Consider the following 21,380-nt stretch of genomic DNA (forward strand, 5'->3'; position numbering starts at 1 on the left):
CATTATGGACATCTTAAGTTCACGATATTTTCTATGCCCAGATCAATTAAAAAAAAAAAAAAAAAGAGGCACTGAGTAAAAGGGTAAATGGGAATTCCATTAGAAGGATATGGCTTATCTTCCTACACATCAGATGTATAAATAAACAATAGTGAGAAAGGCATGAAAACAACAGAGCCTCTCTAATAGCCAGTTGATAATTATCTACTTTCTTCCCCAAATGGACATAGCTTGCTATTTAGAGTGTCATTTATTAAAAAAAAAATCAGTAACGGCTTGTCAGTGTTTCATGTCCTGAGCCTTTTCTCATAATTATTGATTGTACTTATCTTATTGGCACATATTTTCTTAAGAGTTTACTGGGAGCACAGTCATAGCCATTACCAGAAAGGGTAAACATAAAATTATTATTTTCTTAAATCACAGATTAGCTTTTGAAGAACAGTTTCCAAAGGAACATATTTGCAAGAAACATTTTAGAAAGTGTCTTTTTTTTTCCCCTAAGGTCTTGAGAAATGCAGCTCCCAAGACATTGCAGTAAACTTCTTATCACTGTGCTAAAAGTAGCCATTTTGAGGATTCATGATCTCAAAAAGTACACCAACATCTCTGAGGCTTCAAGCATTTCTAGTTATGCTTTAGTCCAAGCAGGAGAAAAACAGGTCAATACACTAGGCTTAGAAATTAGTAGGAGAAAGCAGGAAAAATTGCAGAAGAGGAGGAAGTAGTGAATTCAGTTATGAGCAAGAAGTCGGAGTATGAAGCTTGAGCATGAGGTTTAAGAGAACATACAACTTGCATGGGTATTATTTCAGTCTTCATTTGTTAGAGAAAGACTATTAATTTATAATGTTCATTTTACAATATTTGCATATTTTTAGTGACAGCTTACCAATTTCACTTGTGCTAAGGTTCTGTGACTGGCCATCCAACACAAATAAAGGTGTCAGAAATTGTCCCTTATTTTGTGCCTTTATATAATTTCTGTTTATTTAAAAAAAATCAATTATTACATAGTGTCATCTCCTCCAACCGGGGGCATCGGTCCAAGACCTCACCATGTTGCTTAATGTTCTATACAAAGATGGTTCAGACTTGACTTTTAAATATTAGGCAGGAGATATGAGAAAGGTGCATATCGGCAGGAAAACACAAGGTCGTACTGGTGGCACAGTTGTCATGATCAGGAGCTTTAGTTTACTGACAGATAGGAAAGAAGATACTGAAAAACCTTTGTAGAAGCTTGCAAGGAACTCACATATGGAGCTCATGATGTATGGAGAGACACCATAGGAGAAACCACAAAAGAACTCGTCTGAAAATGTAGCGAGGGAATTACAGAGACAGGAGCTGACCTCTTGAATCTGAAAGAGAGAAAATAGGCAGAGTAGGAGTAGACTCTGAGGGACTTGAAGATGAATAGGTTATGTTTGCCATAACAGCTAAAAGAAGAGACAGCCAAGGATGCATAGGTGCATAGTGTTTGGACATGAAGCAGCAGCCTGTGTTGTTGAAAAGGCCAGCTGAGACCAAGCACGTCGGTACTTCTGCGCTCCTGAGCCCACTGTTTCCTCGAGCAAATCGAGGACAGTGTCTCTTTCATTCATGTTGTGGTCATCACTGTGATACTTGGGCCTGTAGTGACAGGACAAGGGGGCAACAGTTTTAAACTGAAAAAGGGAAGATTTAGGTTGGACATAAGGAAGAAATTCTTTATGATGAGGGTGGTGAGACACTGGAACAGGCTGCCCAGAGAAGTTGTGGATGCCCCATCACTGAAAGTGTTCAAGGTCAGGTTGGACAGGGCTTTGAGCAACCTGATCTACTGAAAGATGTCCCTGCTCGTGCAGGGGCATTGAATTAGATGATCTTTAAAGGTCCCTTCCAACCCAAACCATTCTATGATTCTCTTTTATACTGGTTTTGACAAACTTTTCAAAAGTATGGTGTCACCTACAAACCATGCTTGGTCTAGAGTAAAGGTCCAGGACAAGGTTCCAAGATCTTGCTTTCTCCTTCCCCCTCACTTTCCTGAAAAAAAAACCCTAAGAAATTGTATTTCATGAATGACAGAATTGTATTTCATGGGCAGACTGTTACTCCTTGAGAGAGTGCCCGATGGAAAAGGACCTGGGGGTATTGGTGGACAGCCGGCTGAACATGAGCCAGCAGTGTGCCCAGGTAGCCAAGAAGGCCAACAGCATCCTGGCTTATACCAGGAATAGTGTGGCCAGCAGGACTAGGGAAGTAATTGTCCCCCTGTACTCGGCACTGTTGAGGCTGCACCTCAAGTACTGTGTCCAGTTCTGGGCACCTCACTACAAGAGAGACATTGAGGTGCTGGAGTGAGTCCAGAGGAGGGCAACAAAGCTCGTGAAGGGTCTGGAGGGTATGTCCTATGAGGAATGGCTGAGGGAACTGGGATTGTTTAACCTGGAGAAAAGGAGGCTGAGGGGAGACCTTATCACTCTCTACAACTACCTGAAAGGAGGTTGTAGTGGGGTGGGGGTCAGCCTCTTCTCCCAGGCAACTAGCAACAGGACTAGAGGACACAGCCTCAAGCTGCACAAGGGGAGGTTCAGGTTAGACATTAGGGAAAATTTCTTCACAGAAGGGGTTATTAGGCATTGGAATGGGCTGCCCAGGGAGGTGGTGCAGTCACCATCCCTGGAGGTGTTTAAGAGAAGGCTAGATGTGGCACTTAGTGCCATGGTCTAGTTGACACAGTGGTGTTAGGTCAAAGGTTGGACTCGATGATCCCAGAGGTCTCTTCCAACCTAGTTGATTCCGTGATTTATTTAGACTCTGGGATCCATGAACTGTGTCTCTGGGAAAGTTGATAATAAGATCTAACCCACCTTTCTGCTCTCATGGTGTATCCACTAGTTGTGGCTCACATCGCTGAGCATATAGAAGGCTCAGTCAGTGCCACCCATGCAGGAATGTCCAGACTCAGCCTGACCTTGTGGAAACTTTCCTCAGCGCTTCCATGTGGCAACACAAACCCCAGAGACAGACAGCTATCTGGCTGTTGGATAGATAATTGCTAACATAAAAAAAAAGTATTACAAAAATACATGTTAATAGTAGTATGTAGCAGAAAGACTCTTCTGATTTCAGTAAAGAACATTAACATCTGTTGGCTGCTTAACATCTCCTGTTTGCCTTTGGCATGCCTTTGGCATGTTGGGCTTTATCTTAGCCTAGTGTAATAAATGGAAATGCCACCATTAAATTAAATGGCTCCAGGTCAAATCCATCCAACGATTACTCTGGGATTAAGTTCACAGCAATAGCATTCTTTGCATGTTGGTACAAACTTTCTGCCAGCATTGCTAAATTTCTGGTAATTGTTTGCGTTGCATACCTTTATGTAATTTTTCATAAACTAACAAGAGTCATGTCAGTGATTTTTACAGACAAAGCTTTTTAATAAAATGGAGATCCTGTTAATCAGTAAGTACAAGCAGTTTGCATGAAAACAATATGCTTTAGGTTATTTATAAAACTGTTCAAAATGCATTATAAAATGGTTTCAGTGAATTAATGTCTTCTCTTTTTTCTCCCCAAGGAGGTTTTCATGATTATAAATAACAAAAGTTAACTTCAGAATGCTAAAAAGGAAACAAAGTTCAAGGGTGGAAGCCCAGCCAGTTACAGATTTCGGTCCTGATGAATCTTTGTCAGACAATGCAGATATTCTGTGGATTAACAAACCAGTAGGTATCTCTTTCCATAGTTACTAATTTTAAGTTAAGTGTAACTTGTATGGTTGAAACATGACTTCCACGAAAGATTCTGAAATAGGTGTTTGTCAGAAACAAGTATTGACCTACAGTTGCTGATCTACCAGCTCATTTTTTGCAAAAAGTACAAAACTAAATAAAAAGGTTTCTTTTGGTTGTTGCAGACTGATGGGGATGATCAAGCAGTGTTTGCCAAGTCGTCCATCTACCGTTTTTTTAAACAGCCATCCTTTCAGTGTCTCTGGTTCCTAACATGTTTATTGAAATTAGAAGTTGTTTGTAAAATGAGCTTTTGAAAAGTATGTCAAAAGGAGCGTTTCATTGCTAAAGTGGTAGCCAGCAGTCAGCACTTTTGAATTTCAGATCTCTTTTAAATCATTTATTAATATGAAAGTGTATTTTGGCTGGTTATTTTGAAGTACAGCTCATATTTTTCTGGTGTCATTTAACCTACAAACTGCCCTAAGCAATAGATAGGTATTAAAGTGTCTGGCAACTTGAAATTGGGGAAAGCTTCTCTGGGAGCGGAGTTCTTAATAGAATGTGCAGTATTAAGAAAAGGCCTTTACCATGTAAATATGGTTATGATGATTAAATTATTTATTGAGCAGTCACTGTGCATCAAAATATTCCTATATTTTGAATGATTCATAGTTTTTCAGAGAAGGCATTTTTGCATTTCTCTTAAAGTAGCATATAAATTTTTACTTTCTAAAAGCAGAAAGTCAGATATTCTGAAATAATACACGTTGCTAGCATTACATTCATTTAATGGAACTACCATCTCGTGTGCAGTATGGATGCTAGATCCCCTCAGCTTTGCTGCTGAGTTTTAACACCTAAATGATTTACAAGACAACACCCGTATATTAATTCATGCTAAATAATCTTAAATAGAATGTTTGTATTGACTGCTGTAATAAGCTCAAAATGTCATTGCAGAAATATATGCTGGGTTATTTACCTGTGTTTCTCAGCACACAGTACACGACTTTTCGATGGAATAATTTTTTTCTTGTCATGCTGATGGACTAGTTGTATATTGCTTAGCATGTATAATATCGACATTTTGCTGTGGCAGACAATGTTTTTTATATCAGCCACACTGTAATATTTATGTTAATTTTTTCAGTTGAAATAAGGTTTGAAACAAAGTGGGTATTAATGGGACGTAAGAGATCATTCATCAGGTGCCTTCCGCTTCCAAATTATTAATTTGGGCTCAGAGTATGCAAATATTAGAGCTTTTCAATTCAGGTCAAATATCATTACACTTAGGTGAGTGTACAGTGGATATTAAATTAGGTGAGTGTTCTTAAATCTTCTTGATATCAAAAGGTCTGAGGTGATGTAAATGAAAGTAGAATTTTTCCTCAGATGAAAAATTGCTGTAAATACACTTTGGTTCAGTGTTTTTTCTTTGGAAATTTTTTTTCTTACTGAAATGTCTTTTTTTGTCTTTTGTTTTGACGGATACAACCTTACCAACTCTGATTCATTACACTTGTCTGGCTTCAAGATGTTTCAGTGATGTTTTGATTTAAAAGAAAAAAAATCCAACCTTAAACCCCTGTATTGATACATTCTACTTTTTCGTTAGACCTCCCACTGTGACTGGCACTGAATATCAGCCTTATTAATATTCATTGTAGTGAGACTCAGACCAAAGTAGTCATAAAAATGAACTGTTCTCTTATAGCAACAAAACTTGTTTGGATCAAAAGTGAATCCTGATATTAAGAAGTAGCTTTCTGTGACATGGTCTCTTTTACTCTTTTCATAAATGGAAGGAAGCCTTTAATCCCCCTGCCTTTCACTTAATCTTTGGAATTGTAAACTGATTTAAAAATCAGTTCATCTAAATGTGGAACTAAAATTTTCCACAGATATTTTCATTTAATATATTCACCCAAGTTATAACATCAGCTAATTCCACATATTGTCTGCACATAAATGTGACAAGTTGTCAATTGAAAAGAAATTGGATTACAAAAGCCGCAAAATAGAAATGATAGAACCCTAATTTTCAGTTTCCTGGCTTTTAATTCTGGGTTTCTGACTTACACAACCTCCCAAATTAGCTAATAAAATTATATATGTGTATATATACACATATATATATGTGTATATGTATATATAAAAATAAACTAAAGTCAGGAGTGCTTATTTTTGGATGAAGACCTTTAATATGTGGATCATGATGTAAAAGAAAAATGCAAATGTGAGTTTACAAAAAGTGCCAGTACAAGTTATGGAGGCTAAATATTTGGGCTTTTTTTGAACATCAAAGCAATCTCACATTGTCTTGTGTTTTTTTTTTTTCAGTGGGTACACTCTTTACTACGCATCTGTGCCATCATCAGTGTTATTTCTGTTTGTATGAACACTCCAAAGACCTTCGAGCATTATCCTCCGCTCCAATATGTGACGTTTGCTCTTGATACTCTGTTGATGTTTCTTTACACTGCAGAGATGATAGCCAAAATGCATATCCGTGGGATAGTTAAGGTAAGCGTTTAAACAGTATTCTACATGTGCTTAAGAAAGTGATCTGAATATATGCTGGTGACATTTGATCTTTGTTTTTTAACTTCTCAGCTCTTTTTGCTATGATTGTTTTTAGCTGCAGGCGACACCATGGCGTATAAACTGAAAAGGCAGACTGACAAAGATGCAGCTTTACTGCATATTTAATCCCCCCCAAAATATAATACCAACATTCATAATAATGGTTTCCTGCTAAGAAATAGTTTCATTGTATGAATATAAAGAATGAAAGGAAAAATAAGCTACATATACATTAGCAAGAATATTTTGTAAATGTCTAGAGATCCATATATGGACTTAGAACTTTTGATTTTCATTTCAGAAGGCTGGATGTGTTGTTCTGTGGTTACTTTATTTAAATAAGAACATATGTCTTACTGTGAGCTAAATGAAGAAAGTTATCTTACTTTACTGATTTTTTTCCTTAATATAATGCATGTTGGTAAACAAACACTTCTGTTATGATATGTTTACTGTTGTTGCTGGACTAATTTGTGTAAGTTGATATGATATTGGAGAATGTAAAACTGCAGAGTTTTCCAGAGATCATTATTTTGCAGCATTATTTTACTGATTGTTTCCAGTCTTCTGCAAAAAGATACAAATTCAGCTTGCATATAGAAAATCCATCTGCAGGCCATATTTGACAATGCAATTATGTCACTATTGCACAGGACAGATAATCCGTGTGTTATTGTCTCCTGAAAGGTCTGGTAACTCCGGAGACATCTGAGGTTGTCCTTAGGTCTTCAGTTTGTTCTGAGTTTGCAGATAGCATTTTTTGTTCACTGCCAAACTAAGCTATTATGTCATCATACTTAAGGAATATTAATAGCAAAAGATAAAGTATCATTAATATTAATATTTAGAAAGTTACTGAAATAAGGTGATTCTGAGAAAATCCTTGTGTGTTGCTTAAGACCAAAGTAGTCCTTTGTGAAGTGCTATTTCTGGCTGCTACCTGTACTCTTTTATTCAGAGATGTCCGTTAAACAGGTGAAGATGAGAACACAGGATCATGAATGGGGAATTAGCAACCAGTGTGCACATTTGAACAGTGTGGAAGCCAGTACAGACTTTGCAAAGAAATGGGCACATAGATATTAGAGCAGAGAGAGGGAGGGGTGGCCAACAGTGCAACTTTTGTACAAAGCTTGATTTCTCAACCTTTGTGTATGGAAATACCAACTTCACTCACAGTCAACACTTCAGGACTATGAATAATACGTTGCTGCATATTCTAACGTCTTTCAGTGCATTGTTTAAATTTGTGGTTTTGTGGATATAGAATTAGAATAGAATAGAATAGAATAGAATAGAATAGAATAGAATAGAATAGAATAGAATAGAATAGAATAGTTGGAAGGGACAGTTGGAAGGGACCTACAGCGATCGTCCAGTCCAACTGCCTGACCAATTCAGTGCTGAACAAAAGTTAAAGCATGTTATTAAGGGCATTGTCCAAATGCCTTTTAAACACTGACAGGCTTGGGGCATCGACCACCTCTGTAGGAAGCCTGTTCCAGTGTTTGACCACCCTCTTGGTAAAGAAATGCTTCTTTATGTCCAGTCTGAACCTCCCCTGGTGCAGCTTGGAACCCTTCCCACGCGTCCTATCACTGAATACCAGGGAGAAGAGATCAGCACCTTTCTCTCCACTTCGCCTCCTCAGGAACCTGTAGAGAGCAATGAGGTCGCCCCTCAGCCTCCTTTTCTCTGAACTAGCCAAACACAGAGTCCTTAGCTGCTCCTCATAGGATGAACTTACCTTTGATTACCATATGATGAACTCGTATTTGAAGCATGTCTGATGAGTCTGTCCACACAGAATGAATAGCTGTCTGGAGCTGGTTCCATTGCCTTGATTCATGTTATACATGTATAGATCACAATGCAGATTATTTCATTTGCGCACTGACATTTTACTCTTCGTTTATTACATAAAAATACAGTAGAATAGATTAGACATGGGCTCTGTTACGCAAAGATAGATTGTTTAAGTAGAAAATGGCTGCATTTATTGCTATTTTAGCCACTGAGGATTTGTTTACAACTTAATGTCTTGTAGCATTCGTCAGTGAATAGTTGCACTGGAATGAAGTGCCTTCATTGGCACTATTCATGGAATCATAGAATAATTTAGATTGGAAGGGACCTCCAGAGGCCATCAGCTGATGCCCAAAGCAGGTCCAGTTAGATGAAGTTGCCCATGGCTTGGGTTGTCCAGGTGAATCTCAGACTCCTCCAAGGATGAAGATTCCACAAGCTCTCTACACAGCCTGTTCCAGTGCTTGACCAACCTCACGCAAAAAAATTTTCCTAATACTTAATCAGAATTTTCCATCTTCCAACTTGTGTCCCTTGTATGAGTCTTACCACTGTCCACTTCCAAGAAGAGTTTCGTTCCATTTTCTCTGTATCCTCTGATTAGGTAGTTGTAGACAGCAACAAGGTCTCCCCTTTGCCTCCTCTGCCAAAGGCTGAACGGACCCATGTCTCTCACCCTCTCCTCTGACATCATGTGCTCGAGCTCTCTGACCTTTTTGGTGGCCCTCTGCTCACTCCATTATGCCTTATGTCCTTCTTGCACTAGGGAGCCCAGAACTGCACTCAGCTCAAAATCAGGCTTGTGGATGTGGTCTCACAATTGCTGAATAAAGGGGAGGGATGGCTTCACTGGACCTGGTGGCTACACACTATTCATGTGAATAAGAGAGAACTGTAGGAAAAAGATATGGGCTTTGTGTCGTGTATAGCAAGTTTCGTAAAACTATGTTATAAGTGGATTGGCCTTTTTCAGCTGTTAAATCAGACCTTTTTGAATATGATATCAAATGGCTTCTTTGAATGCTAGTCAACGAATCATCCTCTTTTAGTGAACTATTTTACTTACTCTTGGGATTATTGATTATAGGGAAATTATTGGTTAAATATTATAGCTCTGCCAAGAACTTAATGATCCACAGAATTCCAAAGATAGTTGCAATCAAAGTAAAATAAAGCACTGTTTAGACACTATTAGCATTATTAAAGATGTTTGTATATGCAACATCTTTATATAAGGAAATTTGTTTATGAAGTGTAGTCCTAATTTAAGTGCACTCAAGACTTTTAGTGAATGTAGGATAAATGAATGTATTGCCATATGGTTCTACTGAACTTTACCATAAATCAGTATTTCTGTAAAGGCCTTAGGAACTGAAATGCTAATAAACTTTTGAATCATGATTAATGCAAAATCTTAGTCCAGCAAGAAACCTAATTTATGGAGAAGGTAGGCACCTTCCACTTAAGTCCCAATTAATAACAATGTAAGTATAGCTGAGCTAAGAAGATTTTCAAAATGTTAAATCATGTCTAATTAACACCTTCTGAGCACAAATGAGAAATTTACTTCCTTTGGTTCCCAGGGGTTTTTAGAAAAGGAAAGTAGTTTCTGAAAATCCTAGCCTTTTGTCTGTAAGAAGTTTCCCTTTTCCCTGTGTAAGCTAAGTGACAAAATAAATCGATACATCCGTCCAAGTGTTTTGTTACCCCAGAAGGAAAGTTAAACTGAAATGTTGCGGTGACATTGTGCCTTTTATCACTCATGTTTCCTTCTGAATAATTGTTGCTGTGCTAGTAAAACCTATTCAAACTTTGGGCTGCCTTCGCCTAGTGAATGTTGGTTGTTGCTTGTTTCATTTGCGAAGACAATCGATACAGGGGGCTCTGGATTACGATGGCACTGCTCATGTAGATATCCACCACCTGGAACGGAGATAGACACTGGCATGTGTTTAGACAAGGAGCACAAAATACAAATATTAGAGAAATCAGAGAATGACAGTATTGGATATATCTATTACAGTGTCCGAGGTCCTTTTGTTTTCAAAACAGTATATTGATATTCCTTGTTATTGCTGTCATACACTGTTTGCTTCTAATAGGTTTTGTGATAGGTTGACTCCTCTGGAAGAGTTGAAATGCGTATAAATGTGCAGTGTAACGGATTATATTCAGTATATAGGCACTACCTGGGAATAAAGTAATGAAAGGCTTGTGATATAATTATCGTATTATAGTTTTTGGTATTGCAGGCTATTGTTACTCGTCATGAACAAGTGAACTAATGCTAGTAATATGTCTGTCTTCACCTTGAAACTAATCTCTGAAAAATGAAATACAGGCTACAATTTCTTACTGATTGTGGTCTTTTTAAATACAAAATTCTAGGACAGTCTGCCTAGTGTTGGCTGGCCACATTGTAGAAAATGTATGTAGAAACAGTAAGACTACTTGTAATGGTTTGTGAAGTTTCATATGAGATAGAGAGAGAACTGGAGCAAGTCACTTTGCTTCTTATGACATTTTTGTGCTTGTATTCTGAATTATGTTCTAAATTGAAGAATGATGGCCTGTGATAGAGCTTACTGTGAAATGATAGAGTAGCTCAGGAAAATACTGTGTACACAGTATTAAATCTATTTCAAATAGATGAAGTCAGTAAATATATAATATCACTGACTAGAGAATAACTTTCATGAACACTACCTGGCCTCCAACTGAATAGTTTGATGACATTAAAAGTTAGGTGTTAATTACTTCATCAAGCAAGTTATTCAAGTAGTTATAAGAGAAACTGTTGTGGCTTACTATTTTGATTTCTGTTTGGCCTGTTAGGCTTTTATGAGCAAATAATTTTGAATATGGATTTCAGTCATGAAAATATGCTGTAATAAGCACAGCAATATTTTAGTATTATTTTTAAAAAGTATTGCATTCCTAGATAGGCAAGTTTTCATAGTTACATATTTTTTCTGCAACCTTTCTATGTAGATCACAGATTTTAATGATTTCAAAGCATTGCAAATTCCGTTCTCTGAGTAGCACATGAATTAACTGATGATGTGACTTAGCCACATCAGTATTTTTGTAGGAATAGCTTATTAAGCGTGTTAGCAGATGTCTACTAACTTGTGTTACAGACACATCTTAAAAAGACCTAATGTTTTAGAAGTTAAAAATTCCGATGTCTTTAAAAGTCATTGAAAAAAAATAAAAAGATTATTGGTAAATATTACAGACTTTCTACACATTAAAAAAGCTGTGGAGTGTGTAAATTAAAAAGGCTATTTTAATAAAATGGTGAATGAGGTTCCTTTAGTGTTACCACATACATATTATTCCTTTGTCTGAGACCTAGAAACATTAAGTGTGAAGTACAGCTCTACTTCAGGGGTAATGGAAGATAAGAATAAAGGCCAGAAGACCTCTTGACTTTGACTTGTTAGAACATCAAAACATGTTGTGTGGGGAAAGGCTGCTTGTTGACACAAATTTTACATGAGATTTAATGACACCAGAACAGTGTGGATTTTAGGAATAGGAATACTTCAATTGAATGAAATCAAACTTCTATTTTTACTTATTTTTGACAATAGTCCATGAACAATAGCCATCACTGTCATGGACTTGAAAGTCTCTTAATCCTAATGTGATGTCCAATCTCATCATTTATTCAGTTCAGTGAATAATTCAGGGGTGTTTCAAGAGATTAATTGATTTAATTTTATTTTTTATTCTCTCATGTAAGATGGAAATGTGTTAACTTAGACCATCTTCATGGTGTAATGTTTTCCCCGGCTGTGTTTATGTATGTCTGCTCAGCAGACACAGGCTGAATCATAGTATCTTGAAACACAATGCTCCACCGGTACCAGGGTGGCTGAATAACACAATGTAGTATCAGTGATTTAGCAGAAGTCAGGGATCTCTTTTATGTTGGTACAGTGAACAGTGATGGGTTTGTTATCAGCTAGCCTCTCACAGAATATATTTGCTTCTTTGGCAACCACTTTTTTATGGTCTAAGTAAAACTTCATGGGGTCAGAAATACTCTGTTACTTGGAGCTTGTCAGGAAACATATAATGAGGTGATTGCCAGAACACCTGGAGTATGAAGATTTGCAGACGTAGGCAAAGTCTAGGTAAGTGACTAACCTCTGATTCATTGGGATCGTAAAACGGGAACTTCCACATTTAGCTGGAAATTATCTTTATTTTACTGCCTGCTACTGGTGATTTATATTTGTATAAAGAATCTAAAAGTTTAACATGTGTGCAACCATAATATACTTCTTTGGTTTTGTGAGTGAAATTACAGCCTTCTAAGAAATAAATGCAATTTTGGCCACCACAGTACCACACCATGTACCAATGTATCAGATGTAATAAATTTCATGCAATGGTAAAAGTTACTGAATTCAATTTGAGATTGGTATTTTCATGATCTCTTCAGTTCAGAATTCCATTTTCTTCAATTGATCCTAGATTTGTTTACATGATCTTTATTTCCCGGAATGTAAATAGATTTCAGTGGCTCTCTGGTTCTGATTTCTTTCATGTCTCAAGCTCCTTGGTCAGAAAGAACTCTGCTGTAATCAGCTGCATCAAGGAAGTGTTATGTCTGTTTAAATGAAAGCAGATCAATCTCCTTCACTCTGTCTTGAATAAGATTTAAACTGGTCTCCCAGTTACACGCAGTTTATGTCTATTGCGTAACTTAACTAATTGATTGGCAGGCTTCTGAGAGCACCATGAATTAACTAATGTTTGTGTCTGCCAAAAGAGTTCATGAGTCATCTTGTAACCTAACTGACAAGACTTGCAGTCCCTTAGAATCAAAGCTCACATTTATGTGCCCACTCCTGTGTCACTTATGAACGTGATTGACATAGGTCTGTTCATTAATTCAAGGAAAGTTTCCAAGATTATCTCCTCATTGAAAAAAGGGCGTGGGGTGGAACTAGAGAAATGAGAAATAACCCCCAAGCCTAAACCAGATGTGATATTAGACGAGCATCAGACTTCTGAAAGAAAGCAGGGAGCCTAACCTGTGATGGAAGGACTTTGTATTTCTTTTAATGTGTGATGCAAAAATTACCTTCTGCTTTCTAATAACGTATCTTCTGAAAGTCATCCCACATGGGTATGAGCAAGGTAAGGATACCTTACTTTAAAGGTATCTTATCTTTATTAGAAGTTTTTACTTTCAGCCTCTGTATAAGGAGGTGGAATAAGGAGGTAGAGAAATATCCCAGGTAAATTGCTTGTATTAGACACAATTGCACTGGTGGCATTATATATAACAAAATAACCAAAGAGGAAAATGTGCCAAAATCTGAGAAACTTTCAGGAAACTGTGTCCATGGTATGAAAGAATTCACATCCACTGCAATAAAAAGGAACCAAGTAACAGGTGTCTCAGGTGAAAATTCAGCCTTTAGGGATGAGAGATGAATGGATATCGTTCCACTCCATGGACACTGTGAGGGTATATGAAATTATCTTCATTGTACCGCATCCTCATTGTGGCTTCTGAAACGGTTGAGGGCCCCAAGAACAAAGAGGATGTTGTAAATACCTTAGACATTCGACTAACCTAGTTATATAAATAAACAAAGGGAGCCTTTTTTTTAATTTAGATGGGTATATCTCACTTCAGACAACTGGGCCTTGAAAAGATAGTTTCTAATTAGGATGGCTGTATTTCACTTCAGACAACTTGGCCTTGGGAAAACAGAGGCACAGAAACCTAAAGATAAGGGAGTTGCAACAGCTGCCTTGAAGGACACAGCCTACGTGACCTACGTGATCCCTGGACTGAGTTTGCGCAGAAGCAGGGGTCAGTTAGCGAACACAGCGAGGAAGACTATAAGCCTTCATCTGAAGACCCCTGACGACCACCAGAGAAAACGACTGCGCATGCGGAACGGACATTTACATATATTAATGAGTTCCAGGAAATCTCATGACTATGCAAATGAGTTATTGGGAATCTTATGACTATGTATAACTTTATGGTATATAATCTCTGAAAATCTGCAAAATCGGTGGAGCACTCATGGTGGATAATCCCCAGTGCTGCCCAGCGCTGCAATAAAGAATGCCTGCTTAATAACACACTCTGGTGTTATTGAGTTTTCTTTCGGACTCCTTACCCAGCCGCACCTGGCTTCCCACTTCGGTGAGGAAAGTTAGAAAGCAAGGGGGTTTGGAGATCTCCGATTTTTTTGTATCACTTCTAATCACAGTCTTGATGATATTAGAAAACCTACATTGAAATCATGTTGTAAAAAGGAGGCATGGTTTATCTGGTTCCTCTGTTAGTGGAGTAACACTGTAAAATAAAAAGTGTGAGAGTTCTCTCTCCTGTCTGTTAAAAAAGCCTAGCTGACACTTATTTTAGTATCATCATGCTGAAAATTATAAATTTCTTTTTATATAGCAGAAGTAGTGCACTGAATTGAATAGAAATGTCTTTCTTCACTGTGCAGTTGTGACACATGTCAGCTAACAAAGGAGATTATAGAAAGTCAGAAGTAATGGTCCTTGACATTTCCCCCGTTGTTAAATCAATTACATTCACAGCAAAACTTTTGTACTAACTGAAGTAGTTGCGAGTGGATCTGTCAGACTTTATTTGAGAAGCACTGATCACTATTCACTAACTTTAGTACTCCTGCAAGGGGCTGAACTGAATGGTTGCACCATTAGCTTTCAGCACTCTCTTGGGGAATTCATGCAGGAACTGAAACAAAGCTTAATTTTCTACCAGTGCAGTCACAGAGAGATGGGAGCCGTTTCTTTTGCTTCTGTCCAGTACTAAAGGGCAGTTAACTGAAATCAGTGGCTTTCAGCATGTTGGGTGTTCCCAGGCAGTGTTAACCCTGTGCAGAGAGCACATTTCCTCATTGTTTTTCTGATAGGTGCTTTGGTTGCTGTAGTCGCTGTCAGCTCAGGAGGAGAGAGTCAAGGACAGAGCAGGCTGGAGACTTACCTGAGCCATGTGGGCTTAACTCTGTGCATTTGCTTCTCTGCCAATATAAGGAATTTTCCACCCATCATGCAAGTATGGTGGAGATGGGCTTTTTGTGCTGTAATGAAATATCCTGGTTGCCATGATCTAAACTGGGGTCTGCAACTGTTCCCAGTGGCAGCTGATGTCTGTTTGCATATTCTGATACGTTTTTATCTTTGCTTGCACGAAATAGATTTTGAGCCTTAAAAGAGAAACACTTTCAGTAGGATTCATCAGCACTAATTTGAGGGTCTGCAATTGTCTGTAATTAGTTGTTTGTGTCTAAAGTAGGCTCTTCCAAAAGGTAATTTATCTGGCCTGTTTTTCTCCATTGACTGAAAGGGAAGCTTAAAGTACCTCGACTGACACCTAGCCTTTAGGTATCTCACAGTCAGCTATTACTCTAACTCATTATTACAGATTTGTTGTCAATGGGCAGGTGGGCACTACAGAAAGTATACAGGCAACTGGATGCCAGCTTCTTCTTGAACGTTTATGGCATTAACTCATATATGTTTAAATGAATTTCTTCCATAATCATCCTAATTCAAAAGTTTGAGTTATTGATTACAGAATTGTTGTTTACTGTACCTTATTACAAGTATCTGATTTGCCTTCTTTTCAGTACTTTTAATATTAAACATTCCACCTTCATCTAACAAGAATGGAGAAATTATAGAATGAGTTTAATCCTTCTGATAAATGATGGAATTATTAATTGAATTGCAGTGAAACAGTGCCAACTGGCTCACCAGCTTTTAGTAACTTTGTCAAGGGAGATTCTGCTGTGTTACAGACTGAAAACAGAAGATGGAAATTCTGAAATTACTGCACTTAGAGACTTTAAATATGGTGTATACCCCATGGCATATAAATGAGTTAAGGATCAGGAAGTTGTGTTGTCTTCAAAGGACAGGTAGTAAAACAGAATAAGTGGCTCCCGTCATCCTGTGTCAGCATGCTCTTATGTGCTCGTGATGTTTGGTGGTGAAAGCTCAGTCTCAGGATGTGCAAGTCACAAACAGGAGCGAGAACCTTGACCTGGAGGACAGGGGCATAACCAGTGGAATCAGTGGCAAGGATGAGAAAATGATGAGATGCTCTGATTAAACAGGGTGTGATTATGCGGAGGGAAAAAATAGAAAACTACTTACCTGTGCTAGTAAAAATCTTGAGGAGCAAACACGAAAAAAGACCCAGTTGATTTAAGATTTGAATTTCCCCTTTCACTCTACTTGAGATTATAAGGTGAAAATTATTTGTCCTTATGACAAATTGTTTTATGTATCTGTATTAAAAAAATAGAATTCTGTCCTATGTATAATGCTGTTGGAAATCTAGATGTGTTGGCAAAAATATATTAATCCAAAGTGTCTTAAAATTTAACTTAAAAAATACTGGAATATTTTGGTGTTGGCAGCTGTGCTTGTTAGTTTTGAGTATTATTTGTTAGCAAACAGTATTGATATCCATTATTTGAATAAGACATTCAGTCTACAAAAGTTGATTCTTCTGTCTCACCTTTTTCCTGTATTTATTGGTGTTTTGCTGAGCACATATGTCCATCAGAAGGACATCTGCTCCCAGCCTACTGGGATCATGTTGCTAGTGAAATGCTCCAATGCTGTTTCCAGTCACAGGAAATTAAAAAAGTTAAGACTGATTATCACAAGGAACACAGATACGAAGTTGCCTGCAGCGTGCCACTAGTTAGGTGTTACTGCCTGTGGGCCAGCAAAGGTTAGAGACCGTTGCACTAGAATATACACGCCTGTTTCTATGGTTACTTGTGCCTGGTTTTGTTGGAGAGTTTATTACAGGGAAGTAATGGCTCATATTATACAGTGGAGCTTTTTGCACCATTTTTGCATTAGAGTATTAGAAAATCAAAGGCATTTAAGTTACTGCGTGAACTTACACAGGCAGTATTTCTAAAATAAAAATGGTAATTTTTGTAACCAGTCAATGGGACATAAAAACTTTTAGTGAGAAATTGTTTTGGGGCATGGATTGAAGTATATATCCATACAATACTTAGGGACTTACCATGGTGACCAAAATTTAACTTTAAAGTTGCTAAGAAAAAATATACAACATACTGACTTTCATAACATATTTAGAAATTACTCTTTCAATATACAGACCAATTAGCTGAACAAAACTTTACAATATACAACATACTGACTTTCATAACATATTTAGAAATTACTCTTTCAATATACAGACCAATTAGCTGAACAAAACTTTACTTTTTGATAATGTTAATTTTTTCCCTTTCTAATAGCACTTTCAAGGATTACTTTACTGTTTTTCTTCATGAAAGCAGCTATTATTGAGGGATATTTTTAATGTGTCGCTTCATGTCAGGGTAAAGTGACACATATACTGGGGTAGCAGTGAAATCAACATATTGGATAATGTGTTATGTATTCAGGTAGGAAGAGAGGGAACTTCATCCCTAATGTGCCTTTCTGTGTTGAAACTTGCATTTTCAGGGAAGTCTGCTATAATTAAACAATATCTTTTATTTTATTTTATGCCCATGTTGTCTTCTCTCTTAATTTGAGAGAATAAAACAAGACACCAAGATGAAAAAATCTTAATGACATCCAAATCCCTGTGGAAGGGAATAAGAACTTTTCTGTGCAGCTGTATTTTCATGAAAATGACGAAATGTGTGTGGGATTTTTAAGGCAGTAAGCTGAATGTAAAATTTAATTTCAGAGTATTGTGTTCTCCACTACTAATGTAAATATTGCTTTCTTACAGCTATACTGAGATTGTTGTTTCAATAAACTTTCCTGGTCTCTGTAGTATAAAATGGATTCTCCAGCTTTTAATAATGCTAATTGCCAAATAAAAAAATCCTCTTTCTGAAAAGTGCCTCCTTCTTATCTATTCCAACTTTCAATATTGGGGCTTTTTTTCTGTTGAAGGAGAGCTGTGAATGATGGTCATAAATATGAGTTTTGTCATGTTAGATGAGACTGTTTGCCTATCAAATCTCCCTATTCAATCTCCAGGCAATATTTGATGCTTTGGAGTGTAAGCTTTCACCTTGAAACATTTGCATCCAAATCCACCCATTGCATCCACCATAAACATTGGAGCTGGGGGAGGGCAGAATACTACTGGATGAAGCACAGCAGTGTTTAACACACATCACCTTCTCAAAGCTGCAGAGTACTTCCAAGCATGAGCACACGTCTATGCATATGGAACTAGATGTAGAACTGGAGTCTACCCCAAGGAACTGGCATCTTGAGGAGATTGTCTTAGATATGCACAACCAGAGAAAAGTCCGGGTTGGAAGGCACCTATGCAGATGGTCTGGACCAACCTCTTAATCAAAGCAGGGCCTTAATTTGGTTATCCAGTGTCCTATCAAGCTGAGTCTTGAGTATTTCTCAGGAGTGCTGAGGGAGTGCTGTTCCAGGTGGAGGGTTCCTATTCATTCTCCTCCTTATCAGCCATTTTTAGATTTGCTGAACCTTTAAGACATCCAAGGGAGCTGAGTCAGGTAGTAAGGCAGTACTTATGGCACTGAATGCAGTTGGCTAATGAGCAGTTGGAGAGGGAAATGCAATTCAGGCTCTCAGTGTAGTAACCTGTAAAATCTCTCTGTGGGGCATGTTGGCACTCACCTGCAGTGGTAAAACGATGTATCAAGAAAGCAGCAATGTAATATACCAGCAAAGCTCCCTTCCCCATGTGTTCTGTAGCCACATGTACTGTTGGGTACTGATAAGAAGGTATTAGCATCTGTCCTCTGTTGACTATATGTGAAGGCTGTGCCTGGCAGCTCTGAGTAGTGGACAATCTGAATTACTTGTCACTCAGCTGAACTGAGATGCTCTACAGTGATTTGGCTGACAGGAGAGGTGTGTTGAGGCATTTCTTTCCATCCTTTTGTGAAAGTGGTGATTCCACTTGATAATTTTGTACTGGAGGAAGGGAGTGTTGTGTAATGTTTTAATGTTTGTTTCTGTTTTGTTTTAAAATTTTCATTAACACTTTTGGTTTAAAACAGCATTTTTTAACTCCTCCCAATTCTGCCCCTGCCACACTGCCCCCCCCCCCCCCCCCCCCCCCCCCCCCGCCCTGTATTTTACAGCAGACACTGTTACAGGATTTTTAGCAAGTAAAATGGTCCTTGTTTGTCTGTTTGAAAGACTTGATTCTTACTTCATGGCCAGGGTTGTTTCTTCCTTTACAGGCTTTTTGGTGTTTTTTTTCCTTCTGTTAGAAACAGCAAATGAGATGGTGAGTACTATAGTTTAAAAACCTCCCATTACAATATGAAACATGAAATAGTAAGTTTGGTGAAGTTAATACATAAATTAACAAAAATCTAGTGTGCCTTAAAAATACGTGTGAGACTGTTCTTTAATGAATGAAATAGCCTTACATCTTCTTTGGTAATTCCTAAAATAAGCTGAAAATCTCAACAAATTCACTTAAAAATCTATTTTAATTATTACAAATTATTACAAATTATGAAGTAGTGGTTCTGTAGTAATTATAGCTTTTTTGTAATGATAGATTGAAACTGTGTTTGTTGTGTGTCTGTAACGTGCATGGAATCACCCTCTAATCCAAAGGACCAGTAAGAGCCGTGTTTCATTTCTTTAGTTATAAATAGACTAACTTTGTTTTGTATGCTGTAACAGCAAGTGATTTTTCCAGTGTTTTTCTAGCATAGACTACAAGATTACTATAAATATTACATTACATGTTATGACAAAGATAAATTATGCACTATGTAATGTGTTACTTGGAAGCATCTGATGATGGAGCAGTTCAGTACAATACATGAGTAGTTACAATTTGTACTTGTTTAACTCAAGTGATGACAAAGTGATATTACACCCACTATAACCGTTTAGAGTTAAGCTTCACACAGCAATTCTAACTCCATTGGCTGTTACAAATCAATTGCTGTTATGTGAATATCTGTTAAATAAGATCCTTCACTGTGAATAAAGACACTTTATGAGAAAAAGAAGACATACAGAAATGAGCTGTCCTCCCCCCACCCCTTATTGTTTCTTTTTTTTCTCAAATACAGACTTTTTAAAAAAAAAAAATGTTGGTTCATTTTGAAATGATACTATCACTGTTGCAGAGGGCTAACTTGGAGGTGACCACCCATTTTAAAACGTGCCATTTTTTCTTTGGTTATTAACATGGTCTAAGCTAAGCAATCCACAATTTTCTTAGTTTCCTGCACTGGATCATCATTTTACAGTTACAGAAGTACTTTGCATTAAAAGATGGCTAGTATATAATTTGCTGGTTGTTGCGTAATAAAATGCTTCAGGTTGAATTTTTTTATGTCATGCAGTATAGAAGATGGGCTTTAAGTGGGTGGTGCAGCTGAGGGTCGTCTGTCTGTCTGAGGTTCCGCTTCAGTCAGTCCCCAGGGCAGCTGAGGAGTTGCAAAGCTCTGAAGAAGGAAGAAGGGAGCCAAAGTTTGACACATGAGCACATTTGAGAAATAGTTTTATTTTGGGGGGACAGAAGAGGAGAACCGAGAAGTCAGAGGCAGTTTTTCTTGATTCAGCTGTATCTCTTCATTCACTTTTCTGTTGAAAGTATTTGACAGGTTAGGAGCTGGGCTGGATTGTCTGCATCATTCTGCTATTAAACAGACCTGTAAACTGTAGGTTTTTAAGGAAATAGGGAAAATCTGAAGTTGAGCCAGAAACATAAGGGATGCATGCATACGTGCGACCAGGTAGGAGATACATACCCTCTGTGTGTGTATGTATGTTATTATCTGCATTTGCAGGGCAGGGAGAGAGGTTAGGCAAAGTGCTCCCTTGAGCTCTGATGTCATTTTCTGTCCCACTCCCACCTCCATGCCCTGCAGTGTTTGTGTGGAGGGAGGGTGAGTCTTGTTTCCCTAACTGAGCTGTGCACTCTCTTCTAACTTGCTCTTTTTGCATTGTAATGAGCATAGCGGAGGAGGAAAAAATGATGCTCTCGAATTCTGATTCCCTGTATTCCTTCTATTTCCTCCTGTGCATTTATGCTGCTCCTAAAATGCCAGTAAATGTCAGCCTCCACCCCTTAATGCTTATTTGTGGTGCTCCACAAAGTAGCCCGCAGGGTGATCTGAAGAATTTGCTAGAGTTGTTGATGTGCTTTATTTACTGCCACTGCATGCAGGATCCAGTGACCATGACAGAGACCATGACAGAATAGCAATGTACCCGGTTATGACTGAGCTTGCTGGTCCCTTT

At 37.8% G+C, this 21,380-nt stretch overlaps 1 protein-coding gene across 2 annotated transcripts in view; it reads left to right on the plus strand.

Moving 5' to 3' along the window:
• The first annotated feature begins 3,611 nt into the window (after positions 1–3,611).
• The window catches only part of NALCN (sodium leak channel, non-selective), a 238,323-nt gene continuing 220,554 nt past the window's right edge, over positions 3,612–21,380 (plus strand). For both annotated transcript variants that reach the window (XM_068424956.1, XM_068424957.1), the window contains exons 1-2: positions 3,612–3,719; positions 6,072–6,254. In XM_068424956.1, the coding sequence (XP_068281057.1) occupies positions 3,612–3,719; positions 6,072–6,254 (291 nt within the window). The remainder of the gene's footprint in view (positions 3,720–6,071; positions 6,255–21,380) is intronic.

Source organism: Nyctibius grandis, chromosome 2, assembly GCF_013368605.1.
Source record: "Nyctibius grandis isolate bNycGra1 chromosome 2, bNycGra1.pri, whole genome shotgun sequence".
Taxonomy (NCBI): Eukaryota; Metazoa; Chordata; class Aves; order Nyctibiiformes; family Nyctibiidae; genus Nyctibius; species Nyctibius grandis.